The 13,020-nt window shown below is 38.0% G+C and overlaps 1 protein-coding gene across 2 annotated transcripts in view; it reads right to left on the bottom strand.

Moving 5' to 3' along the window:
- Positions 1-13,020, bottom strand: part of HMGCR (3-hydroxy-3-methylglutaryl-CoA reductase) — a 20,449-nt gene extending 7,429 nt beyond the window's left edge. The window contains exons 1-14 of one of the 2 annotated variants that reach the window (XM_042012773.1): positions 12,909-13,020; positions 9,504-9,699; positions 9,048-9,159; positions 8,435-8,522; positions 8,255-8,339; positions 6,681-6,786; positions 5,639-5,745; positions 5,143-5,259; positions 4,484-4,635; positions 3,402-3,646; positions 3,086-3,258; positions 2,438-2,632; positions 1,217-1,375; positions 236-393 (exon numbers count right to left, since the gene is read on the bottom strand). In XM_042012773.1, coding sequence (XP_041868707.1) covers positions 236-393; positions 1,217-1,375; positions 2,438-2,632; positions 3,086-3,258; positions 3,402-3,646; positions 4,484-4,635; positions 5,143-5,259; positions 5,639-5,745; positions 6,681-6,786; positions 8,255-8,339; positions 8,435-8,522; positions 9,048-9,159; positions 9,504-9,668 — 1,862 coding nt within the window. In that variant the 5' untranslated portion in view covers positions 9,669-9,699; positions 12,909-13,020. The remainder of the gene's footprint in view (positions 1-235; positions 394-1,216; positions 1,376-2,437; positions 2,633-3,085; positions 3,259-3,401; positions 3,647-4,483; positions 4,636-5,142; positions 5,260-5,638; positions 5,746-6,680; positions 6,787-8,254; positions 8,340-8,434; positions 8,523-9,047; positions 9,160-9,503; positions 9,700-12,908) is intronic. The other variant, XM_042012772.1, reaches the window with a different exon arrangement.

Genomic DNA, 13,020 nt, shown 5'->3' with positions numbered 1-13,020 from the left:
CTATTTGTTGTTAATATACAGCAGTTTACCACTGTCAGTGAAAAATGCTTATTGCCAGCCTTGGTACATAGCCAGAGTGACTTTTGTCCTTTTAGATACTCACTACATGGGCTAGCCAAAACAAAGATGTAATTTCCTCTATTGCAGTACTCCAAAAAAAAAATCCATAGAAGTCTTCTACCATCCATAGAAGTCTTATGTCTGGAAATTAAGCTGGAACAGCCATTGTACTAACCTACTTGTGCTGTCAAAAGCTTCCTTCATTATTTTAAAACCTTCAGGGCTTTCAAGCCAGACTTTCACCTCTGCAGCCTGGCAAGCAGTGGGCAACCTTACAACAGGTCCTCGAGTCATCCCATCTGCCAGAATGCGGCTACTTGCTCCTCCACCAAGCTAAAAGCCAAAGCAGAAGAGGAACAGAGTACGATTACTGAAATTTTAGTTTTCAGGAAGTCAAAAATATGCATTATACAATGTTGAGCTTTTGACGGGCTACCCTTCTTTCTCAGACCAGGGTAAGAGAGCAGAGGAGGCTGCTGTTCTGCTAAGTTCTTTATTTCATAGTCTCACAGCTTTCTTGAGGACAGAGTTCGAAGGGGGTTACACGATAAAGGCAAGCAGCAACAGCAGGCAAAACCAGGTTCTTCTTCTATATGCTCTATATGCTCCACATATTTTTTCTTACAGAAGTGTGGATTATATTTGTTAATTGACCAATAAAATTAACACACGATTCTAGTGTTCCTTTTCTTAACCTACCCCACTCTAATTCTAACAATCCTAAGTCTTACACAAGTGCTACACAGGTATCACACAGATTTGCATATACAGTTTCTATCAGTTCTTATTGTTTATGTGAACACTCTATCTAAAAAATGTGAATAGTATAATTCTATCTGTATTTTGTCTAAAGTAAAGAATTCTGTCAAAAGGTAACACTGCTGCAGCAAGAATTGTGTTTAAGGTCTCTGCTACAGCTTTTTAATGTTTAAGGCACTTAGCATATATTTCTACTAAAAGTTAAAAATCTGTATTTCTATTTCACTCTGGTGTAGTTTCATGTATCTCAGCTTGTCCAAAGGTTTTAATTGAATCCCTGTGCTTTGGCTTCCCTCTGGGCCTGAGTCCAGAGGAGCTTTCACTCCAACAAGATAAACTTCAATATGTTTTATAATATAGGAAGCTTTTCAAGCTTTTCAAGTCAAACAATACTTACACATATTGCTCTACATCCTCTGTTTGTGCTTGCTACAAGACATCCTTCTGTTGTTGCCATTGGCACCTGGAACTCTTTGTTATCCAAAAACAGTGGTCCTGCTACGCCTACAGGAATAGGCATATATCCAATCACGTTTTCACAGCAAGCTCCCATAACCTTAAAAAAAAAACCCCACAAAACAATCACTAAGGTTACACTCCAGTGGTACAGTACAGCATGCTATATACTACGCCTATGACTACACCAAGGTATCTTAGCAAAATACACCCACAAATTTACCCATAAAGCAACTCATTGCTACTTCAAAAAGTTAACAGCTACAGCTATCAACAGCTATCACTATTCAAGTCCAGGCAGATGTATTTAATTCTATACAGCACTAAATGTTATTTAAATAACCCTAAAATTTTAAAATTAGTTTAAAATAATTTTCAGCTTTAACTTGAGCTCAAGGTAGTATTATCATTCAGTTGAACTGTGGCTCAGTATTAGTAGGACTGCATTTCTGAGATAAGGCAGCTGCATACTTTGATAGGAAATATTTTTTGGATAACTTACAAAACTCACCCACTGCCCTAGGTTAAAAAACATCAAGAGCAATTAAGGGGGTGCCTTATGTTTGCTTTTTATTTTTTTCCTTCTACATCAGTTTTGACCAAGGTCATTGTCAATTCACATACATCACTAAAGATTTATTTCATAGAATCATAGACTTGTTTGGGTTGGAAGGGACCATGAAGACCATCAAGATCCAAACCCCCTGCCCAAGACAGGGACACCTTTCACTAGACCAAGTTACTCAGAGTCCCATCCAATCTGGCCTTGAACACTGCCAGGGTTGGAGCATCCACAGCTTCTATGGGCAACCTGTTACAGTGTCTCACCATACTCACAGTAAAGAATTTCTTCTAACATCTAAATCTGCCCTTCTTCAGCTTAAGGCTCTTCCCCCTTGTCCTTTCACTACGTGTCCTTGTGGTAAGTCCCTCTTCCGCTCTCTTGTAAGCCCCCTTCAGGTACTGGAAAGTGCTATAAGCTCTTCCAAAAGCTTCCTCTTCCAGGATGAAAAGCCCCAACTCTCTTAGCCTGTCCTCACAGGAGAGATATTCCAACCCCTGATCAACTTAGTGGCCTCCTCTGGACTCATTTCAACAGGTCTTGTTCACGTGTTTGGAAAACAGTTTTACACTGAGTTTTGCTTGTCTATTTAGTACTTACCAAAGAATAATTATAATTCCTATAAGGAAGATATTGCAAAGAGGAAGGTTCAGGAAGTTTCTTAGATAACATCTGTCTGCGAATGGATACACCTCGCTCCTGGGTTTCCATCAGGGTTTCCAGTTTGTATGCAGGAATATGCTTTGCATTAACTAAGCTGATAACCTCAGCATCGGTAAGAAATTTTGCTCCTTCCTGGAAACATGAAGGATGGAGAGAAAACACAGATTCTCCTGGTGAAAATCCTTTTAAATGTTTCCAAAAGAAAAAAGGTAACAACTTTACTTTGCTAAAGGAGTCAACTACAAACATCAGGTTTTACAGCAGGCTGGAATATGATCAAGAACTTTCATGATCAGACGCACACTTGTATGTGTACATGATGAAGCTCCAAAGACTTGGTATGCTATGAATGATGAAGCTGCTCCCTCCCCCCACCCTTCTCAACTGACTTGAGAAGTAACTCATTAAAGGGTTTTGTTTTACTCATGACCTCCACACCCCCCCAAAGTTATTAAAGCCATGTAATTTTCTGAAGAATGAGATAAAAACCAATGGGAGAATCTAAAAGCTGGGAAAAGAACTCTAACAATTCTTAAATCAGATGTTGCAGTAGAGGTTAAATAAAAAAAAGTTATTTTTCTATACCTGTGCATTTCCAAGTATACGAACACATTCCTCAATAGAACGTGGTTCTTTAGGTAACTCAATTTCTTCCTCTTTTCCACTGAGATATGAAGAAGTTTCTACAGGGCTGGAATTGCCAACCACAAATGTAGCCTTGGCTGATGACTCTCCTAATACAGGTTTTATGACTTCAGCTGCACAAAGATAATCAAAATGAACTCCGGTTTACAAAATCCTGAAGTTTTGATACCAAATCTAACATGCTACCACAGATTGCACTGTTTGCTCCAAATACTCATGAATGGGTCCAGTCTTTAGATTTGTTAAAATTACCTACCACTTCCATCTTTGGGAATGAAAGCTTCTTCTGCTGTGTTAGATTTGTGATTGTTTTTCAGAAGTCCAGTCTGCTTCCGGCAACAATTTTCAGAGACCTTTTTCTGTACCATCACAGGAGATGTTATGGGATTCTTCAGTGAGAGGGTAGATTCAGTCTCTGCTTGCTCAAAGAAAATGTATTTGACAGCAAGGAGAAGAGCTAATCCAAGAGTGATTACTTGCTCAATATCCATACTGGCCATTCTAAAAAAGTTCAAAAAGTAAATACACAGTACATACAATTTGTTGCTTATAACAGCATTCTTACATTCTTTGCTTCAGAAAGGGTAGTAATTCCATTATCATTTATAGTTAAAGAAATTCCAGTCAAAAGATATTTTCTACCAGGACATCGAAGTATGCTAGGCTAGGATACTACTATCAACATAAAAATCTTCAGATGTCATTAAAGAGCTAAATTTAGCTAAATCTGGCTAAAAAGCAGCCCCAGTAGGAAAAATGACTGTAAAAGGTTCACTAACAGCTACATCAAATTGATTTAACACCTGTACCCCAATGACAAGACAGAAAGTTTCATTTATCATCCTCTACCACTAATGACTACTATGATGCAAGATGAACTGCTAAGAGGGGAAAAAAAACCCTGGCTAAATCAGAAGGTTCTGAGTTCTCAGAAATAACATGAAACCACAGGTGACACTAACTTGAATAAAGCTGAAGGAAAAGCTGTAGTATAAAATGGGTTTTGCACTTTTGTGTGAATGGTCAGAAGCTCTGAATAAGTAATTACTCTAATGCAGTCTGAAGTTTATCTTCCAGTATGCTATGAAAGATGCTAGTGGGAAAAGACAATGTTTTGACGCATACAGGACAGCTAGCTCTTGATCATGTTCTTGACTACTTCAAGGGTTTGGACAAATGGCATAATACTGGCATGTCTTCTGAAATGTCACCTCTGGTTCCAAGAATCCTACAGTGGTCAGACCTGCAAGTCCACAAGTATTGTGCTCTAGGACAACAAGCTTCTAGCCTGGCAGCAGTAGAAACACAGCATGATCACACTTCTGTGAAGCCACCCACCGAGAAAGGTAGAACTGCCACAGTGAAACATTAGGTTCAATTCGCTTCGGTGCATTCTCATCCAATCCCACTGAATTTTCAACAGTACTGTTTTGAGCAGCTGGTTCTGCTATCCAACGACTGTGGGCGTGAACAAGAACCAAACCCAGCGACTGTACCAAAAACACAAAACAAGTATTAATTTCTCAAATGTAATTTGGTATCTAATCTACTAAGAGTAAATATTGTCTTCTTCTTGTTTGGAGTTTTTTTGGTGTTTTTTACCCCATGCTTCCCATGCCTCTAAAGTCTAAAAGCTGATTTTCCACACCTCTTATTAACACCCTTTTTGGCCTACTGTTACACTGTTGTATAGTAGCTTTGGATGTGTCCCACCCATATTTTTTTCTCTCACTCAAGAACTAAGCAAAGGAAGCTGCGGGTACTGCAGGGGTAAGAGGGAGGGAATTAGTACACATGAAAGAGCCCCGAGTGCTTGGCACAGAAATGGCATAGGCAGGAAAAATGACACATGTAGATAGAGGGGAAGTTATTAAAAACTACCACTGTAAATCAGACTAATGGGCTGGAGAATACAAGCCTATAGGAAACAAAAGCTTGATTTTTTGCACAAGGACACCTCACTAATTTGCATAACCACAGAAGAAAGAGCCACAAACCATAATCATTTTGACTCTTTGTGTTACAGGGTTTGGTTTATTCTCTTCTTCTTCCAGAACACGAGCAAAATGACTAAGCTGCCATATAGGGCGCCCTTCACGACTCTCTCTTGAAAGCTGCAAAAAAACCCCAAAATTTAAAATTAGGTCATATATAGTACATATTAGAAGAACCAATAAATAAGATTCACTGCATTTTTATTTGATCATTGAGAAATTACCAAGAGTCTACAGTCTACTGTTCAGCTTACATTAGACTTCCATTGTGAAAAACCCTGGACAGACAGTAAGTTAACAGTATAATCTGTTTATTCTGCTTTAGATCAGAACTACTACTGAGTGTGATTCATTTACAGTAATATTTACAAGTTACTGTCACCAGTACAATTTGAAAGGAAGACGAACATGCTGGCATGTAACTCCAGGATGAAAATTATAGCCTACAGAAGCACAGGGCTGAATACTAAACTTGAGGCTGTCTTGAAGTTGGTCTTACCTCCAATACCAAGGACACACAAGCTGGAAAGAAGGTCATGAAGACAAAATAGTTGGCAAGAACAGACATACAGCCAAAGCAGCACATAATTTCAAGCTGTCGTACACCTAAATAAAAAGACAATTTTTACATTTAAATATGCAGTTAGCTATACTTGAAGAAGTGCTGCAGAACTAAGAAAGAAACCATTAAACTGACATTGCAGATTACAGAAGAAACTATCTAGATTAATTAAAAACAAGCATCTTAATCCCTAGTAATTGTGCACTATCTTATTCTAAGCACAACATGTGTTTATGTATTGACAGAAAAGTATTTTAAGATGTAATTCTAAATGAATACAAATAAAGTTCACCAAGATTTTAAAACTTCACAATGAAAGCTTGAAACTCCTTACTTAACCAAGCAAAGAAAAACTAGCCAACATTATGTATTCAACTCCTTTCTGAAAGATGGGAAGTTCAGGCAAGAAGAAACAGTATACACCCTGCCTACTCCTTCACAAGTATCCAGAAAAAGCCACATTAGCCATGTTGCACATTGAATACAACACTGCCTTAGTAAGAATGAAAGAACTAACAGTATAAACTATTTAAAAAAAACCTATTTGCCATACCAAAATGAGTTTTTGTCCCAAAGATATAAAGAAGAAAACAGCTTATTAATACACAATACCCTGAAAAAAACGGAGTTACTTGAAGAGCAAGAGCAAGTGCTCTGGAACATGCTGTTAAAGTATGAAATATAGCTGGAAAAAAACCCAAACAAATTTTATGAAAGCAGATGCACAGAAGTTCATTCCTACTATGCAATGCTCAAGAAATACAAAAATTACTTGTATTTCAAACTTTGGTCCAACATGTACGTATTATTCATATTTGTAAGAAACCAGTAAAATAAGCTAATTAGAAGATAAATAAATAGATTAAGTCACTCCACTCTCATGGGTAACACCTATTGTTTGAAACTCTCCATATCCTAGTGTCTCTCAAAAAGCCTTTTTTAACTGGAAGCACTTAGACCCCTAGACCGTATGGCTCACCTGACATGGTACCAACACCGATTACAAGACACTCCACAAGGGCATCCAGTGTAAACGTAGGGCCTAATATTGCCATCCCACGTGAAATATTTTCTCTTACTTCATCCTAAAAAGAAAAATTTCTGTCCATTAATATGAACACAAAAACGAAATTGAGTTAGACATAACAAGACTAGTAAACTGAGTAGTATTATGGCAGTAAGGCCTTGTAAAAACATACATTGAAGATGAACTATTATGAGAAAGCATATACAGAATGTGTTCTATTTTCTCTAAGTTATTATACTTTGACAGCCTATTGACACAAAATTACTTCATTTTGATTAATTTCTCTACCTTTGCTTCAACACTGATGGGCAGAGACACTAATTACAGTAAATACAAAAGAACACTTCTAAATTTGAAGACATGAAATAGAAGGCACTTGTGCCATGGCATTTCAAAATTTCTTATAACCACATATCTGTACCCTCACTACTATTACTTCAGTGTTTTATATTTAACTCAGCTGATAGAAGAGAGGTCAAAAAAGGCATAAAGCTTTCTGCTAGGGGAAAAGGGGTTTCCTCCAGAAGGCAAGCATGATAAACTCTAGAGAGTTTGCTCTAGAGAGTTTGGTGTTTTTGGGGCAACAGACAGAAAAAAAAAAACTGTAGAGTAAACCTATTTGTAAAAGATTTTCTTGAAAATTAGTAAAAATTCTGTACTTGCAGTTATCATAAAATAATACAGAACACATTATATTGCATATATAGAAACTGTACAGCATAATATATACTAAATTAAAATATAATAGATAATATTTTGTCAGAATTAGTATGTGCAAATGCCATGTACAGGGTTTTGTAAGTATTAATTACTCCCACTTTGGGATTGAACTCGGACTAATAGGAAACAAACATTACCAGCTATGACAAGCAAGATGTCCTGTCCATCTCTCCTACTGTGCAGCACTGAATGTATTAGAGCATGGATGCTCCTGTTTGCACATATGTTACATTCATTCTGCCAACATTTGGGCTAGAAATACGCTTTATTCAGTAGCAACACTGTAGCACTAGATGTGTCTTTATATATTGTTCCTGTGCCCTAGAAATTAACTTTTTTTCTGTCAATACCCATTTTAAGGCAGACTTTGCCTAGGAACTCTAGCCTCCTTAGAAGAGCTGTAAGCATTGCTGCTTTAAAATTTCAATTTTATGAAGTCATGCTCATGCAGACAATTAACAGTGCACATGGCTATGCACACTAATTTTACCATGTTACTGTTCACTTGAACACTGATCTGGCTTGAAGACAAGAGAACACAGAATCTGGATAGAATCCGATTGTTATTTATGTATCCCCAAGACAGTATTTGCCTGTATGTCTCTCCACTTGAATTACTCATACAACTATAAAATTGTTTGTCTTGAAAGGCACCTTAGAGATTGCCTAGGTTCTAATCCCCTGCCATGGGATGAAGTTCAGTTTTGAACATTAAATTAAAAATCTCCATTGTAAGGCAAACAAACAAAAAACCCAAAGTAAAACACCATCCAACCAAAAAAATCCTCAAAAATAACTCCCCTGACCTGTGAGTTGGAACTGAGTGCAAATTTGGCTAATGCACTTGCTCTTGACAAATCAATCAGAAGCAGGAAGAATGGTAAAGCTTCACTGAAAAAAAAGAGGCATATTTTAAAATTCAAGGTTTACGGTACAGGGAAAAAAAAAAGTAAGCACAAAATCCAGAATACCAATTCACTGCTTACTTTAAACCTGTCAGTTCTTTATCCAAGAAGTGAATTACCACTGTACTAAAAACAAAACTTGAGAAGATTGTGAAGAGGCCAGCAATACCTTAAAAAACAAGAGAAGAGGAAATTTTTCATTCATATATATATTGGAAAAGATAAAGAACCAACCCACTTTTAGATCAATCATGACGAATGAGAATTTCTGCCTCAGTGCACTAACAGCAGTCAAGATACAAACTGAAGTAGATGCTATTTTTATAGATATTAAAATCTAAAATTGGTAACGCATTCAAAGTAAGTCTCAGAAATAAAAGCCATAAATCCTCTCAATTTATTTTAAGCAAAATTAAAACTGGCTTAAATAGCTCTGTAATTTTAAGTATTTCACACAATAAACAGTTATTTTGAGAACGACATTTGCAGTGTTTATATAATCCTACACAACCTTTCATTAAAAAACCCACACTTTGATACAGGCAAAACATTTTTTCTGCTATCTAGAAAATTATTAAAAAAACCCTATTCTGAACATAAGGATTAAAACGTTACTGTTTGTTACCAATTTAGGTAAGTCACCCTCCCCAACAATTAAAACACATACAGCAAATACAAAAATCAGATACAATACCTAAAATGTATTTTGATCCAAGCTGCCTTAGGTTCTGAAACTGGAAATATATATAAAGAATGGCTATGCAGCGTGTGATTGTCAGGATGATGATGTCACTGCTCAGAACATCCTGTATGAAATATAAAGCAATTTAGTTAGCTTTTACACTAAGGAATAACTTGTTAAGTTTCAGTAATAAAAAAATCCATTGTGATGCTGCACTAAAAGTGAAGTTTCAGAATAAAATAAATACCACTGCTAGTCTTGCCTTAAAAAATAAAATACTAAAAGGCTTGTTCATTAGTACATCACTGTTTGCATACAGCTTTAATATCCAAAATGAGAAAAGAAGGCAATGCAGAAGGTTCTGCATGGCTACTTTACTCCTAATACATCAGCCTGATCATATTCCATAGAAAACCCTGGATCTACTGATTTAACACCAAGTACTATAAAATTAATTTAAATCCTTACTTCTTCAAGTTTGGGGCACTCGTAATTCCAGCCACAGATCTTATCATTCCCAGTGAACATCTTCATAGACATCATACAGATGGTGAGAGTCACTGTTCCCACAATGACTTCCCATGGATGAGAGGCTACAAAAAGGCCATGCATTCGGAAGAGTCGGGACAGCATTTTCAAGGCTGTTTTTCTATACTTAGCAAACCTGCAAAAATGGAATATTTTATATAAGTACAAGATTCAGTGAAAAAAGACAGAGCTCTACACTTTCCTACAAGACATCCTTCAGGAAATAAAAGGCAAGACCACATAAGTCAGAGATGAGTAAGGAAACTAATCTTCACCTTTCCTTCAACCTTCCATGTAAAACACATCTATTTCTAATATTCCAAAATATAATATGATCTGCTCCTGTCTTCTCAACCTTTTTTTTTGTAATACACATCTCCCTGGTTTCTTCAAGGTCTTTGCCACTGGGATTAGGTCATTCATAAAGTATGGTGCTAATAATACCAAGGCTGAGGGTTCAATCCCAATATAGACCATTCACTTAACAGCTAAACTCAATGACTCTTGCAGGTCCCTTTAAACTGGAAGATTCTGTGATTCTAACAGTAAGGCCTCCCTACTCCCACCAGATCTCTCAGAATCTTCCTATCATACAATTTTGATATTGCTGTGACTCAAAATTCTTTTTTTTACCATCTATGTAAGCACTCACCAAATTCCATTACTTCTCTGTACTCATTCTTCCTATCAAAAATACGGATGAGCTATAAAAATTATCAGTTTACCATTACTGGTAATGTTCAACAACAGGAACTGCATTTCTGACTGTGTCTTCCCTACTTTCTGTTCAGTATTATTCCGTGATACAAATTAATTACATTCAAAAATATTCCTTCTTCATCTGAAGCATGCAAGTCCTCACATAACAGTATTGCGGTAGTTCTCTTCTACCCATTACTATTTCCTGGTTACTGGTGCATTTCATCATTCCTTTGCTTCCAACAGATAACAAACATTTACCAGAAATTTTCACAGCTGTATTTCATGTAACTAACAACATGAATGTTGAACACATCCTTCAGACCACATCCTGGTCTACCTGCTCTGTGCAGGCTTATCAAAGATGTTTACTTGTGTTTTATAGCATAGAAACAAAATGGCGTGACATTCTCTCTTACATGCATTAGTAAATGCACTTTCCTTTCCTCACTGCACAAAAACAATAGCTTACAAAACTGCATTGTAAAGCTCAAAAAAATGCTTAATAGTCTGGCTAACAGCAAAAATCTATAATTCAGTATTTACCTAACACTGCAAGCTTTCCATGGAGGACTGAGGGCTCTACACTGGGCCACTTCAAAGTGGATTAAAAAAATCCCTTTGCATTGTCCTAAATGCAACAATCCATCCATAGGGCTTCTGGCATTATTTCTTTTGCTTGGACATTAAAAACAAAGGTGACGTTCAATGGAGAAAATAATAGGGCAAATCTATCTGCCTAAGTGTTCCTGAAGATACCAGAATCATCTTGGTTTCCCACCAATACCAATCTGACTCACATGAGCACCAGCAGCACTTAACTATTTTTCTTCATCCTTCCACCGTGAAGGTGTGGCAGGATGTTTGTGGCTCATGGAGTCAAATGGGGAAAATAATTGAGAAGACTGCCTTCCTTATGAACAAATTATTTCACTTCCTGATCAAATGCTTTTAAAAAATAAAATTAAAAACCAAACTCCTCTTTTTAAAGCTGATATTATCTCTTCTTTTCCCCTATATCATATAATCTACATTCGGTTTTGTATATTTATGTTCTTGCAAACCTGTTTCAAACTAGTATTATCATTTCTCCTCAGCACAATGGAAGTTATCTTTTAATTAGGAAAAATAAAATAACCCAGCCAGAAGTATACCTGTGCTGAAGATTTTGAAACAACACAAAAAATAAAAAAGGCATTGCAACATCCTCTGAAAATACAAATAATTTTGAATACCACTCTATTTCAGGAAAATCAGAACTAGCAGTTACTAAATTATTTTATAGAGTTCTACCAGTCCTGTACCTAGTAATACTGCTAATACAACTAATTTGGCAAATTGGAATTACAATTTATCTGGCAATCAAAAAAACCATTAGGAGGGCTAGAAAGATTTCAAAATCTTTTCTTCAGAATTTGTTTTTCACATTTATGGGGGAAAATTCATTAATTCATTTATTACAATAATGATCCATAATATCTTACTTTTATTATTAACTGCTGCTATGTCTCATGACTCATCTTGGGGTTAACTGAGTGATACTAGCTCCTAACCTAAAAGGATTCTTTTAAGTTTTCGTGTTTATTTAACCTGCCCAAAGTGCAAGATGCTTTTTGCTATGCAGTTGACTCTTCTAGAAAATATTGATGATTTCACACGCTGATCTTGCTTTAGAGTCAACTATAAAAAAAAAAATTTCAGCGTATAACATCAGCTGATAACTCTGTTTAAAATATTTATACACACACACTGACTTGTAGCATGATGTAACACTAAATATAAAGCTAAAATTTAACATTTATGTAATTCTATTGAGTTTCAAAATGGTGGTTCAAAAGGGACTCTTCATAAATCCTGCTCGCCTTTGTTTTCAATCAAAAATTTCTATGAGACTAGAAAATAAAGCAATCCGTTTTGGGAATCAAAACGGAATGCAAAATACAAACAAACCCCAAATGTGGCCCCCTCAAAAAATTAACCAGAGTGTAAAAAGCAAACTAGACCGGTTGTACGTAATGGTTTAGAGCAATTATCAACCACGTTAACTGTACGACTAGCCTCTAAAATTCCTAAGGTTTGTCACACAGCTCTCACTAACCTCAGAGCCATCCTCTACAACACCATCTATTAGATCAGCACAAATTTCTCATCTCTTGCCACCTGACTCAGCAATATCTACAGGAATCAAGCGGCAAAAACAGCCAAGCGAAAACCTGTGCAGAGTTCACCTGGAACCTACAGGACAGCACTCAGATCCTGACACACTGCCAGGGAGGCAGTTTTTTCAAGGAGGGGAAAGCCACCCCCTTGCAGGCCCATCGCTGCAGCCCCCGGCGAAACGCGGGGGGCTCAGCACTGCTGCGGCACGGCCGGGGCCGCCCCACAGCCCGGGGACAGCACGGCGGCGTCAAGGTACCGGGACGGCGACGCGGGCATCCCCCGCACGCCACCCAGGCCGCGGTGAGGCGGGGCGGACACCGCTCCCCACGCGCGGCGATGGCGCCTTTCCCGTCCTGCGCCGCCGCCACCCTCCCGTTCTCCGAACGGGCACTCGGGGCCCAGAGCCGGGGCCCGCCCGCCGGGCACGGAGGACCCGCGTTGCCAGCCCCACACCCACCGCCCGCAGCCCCGCCGGGCCCTGCTCACCACCTCACTCCAGCCGCGCTCCCCGGTCCGTCCTGCCGCGCCTCGGACTGCACCGACAGCCCCTCTCCGCCCCGCCGCCCCCGCGCCGCGCCCCGTCCCCCGCGTAAGGACA

The sequence above is a fragment of the Corvus kubaryi genome, unplaced genomic scaffold (assembly GCF_017639235.1).
Source record: "Corvus kubaryi isolate FWS band 111438036 unplaced genomic scaffold, C.kubaryi_AGA036_p1.0 split1-37296, whole genome shotgun sequence".
In the NCBI taxonomy this organism is placed as follows: Eukaryota; Metazoa; Chordata; class Aves; order Passeriformes; family Corvidae; genus Corvus; species Corvus kubaryi.
Note: the sequence above shows the minus strand (reverse complement) of the source record. Positions and strands in the feature narration are given on the sequence as shown.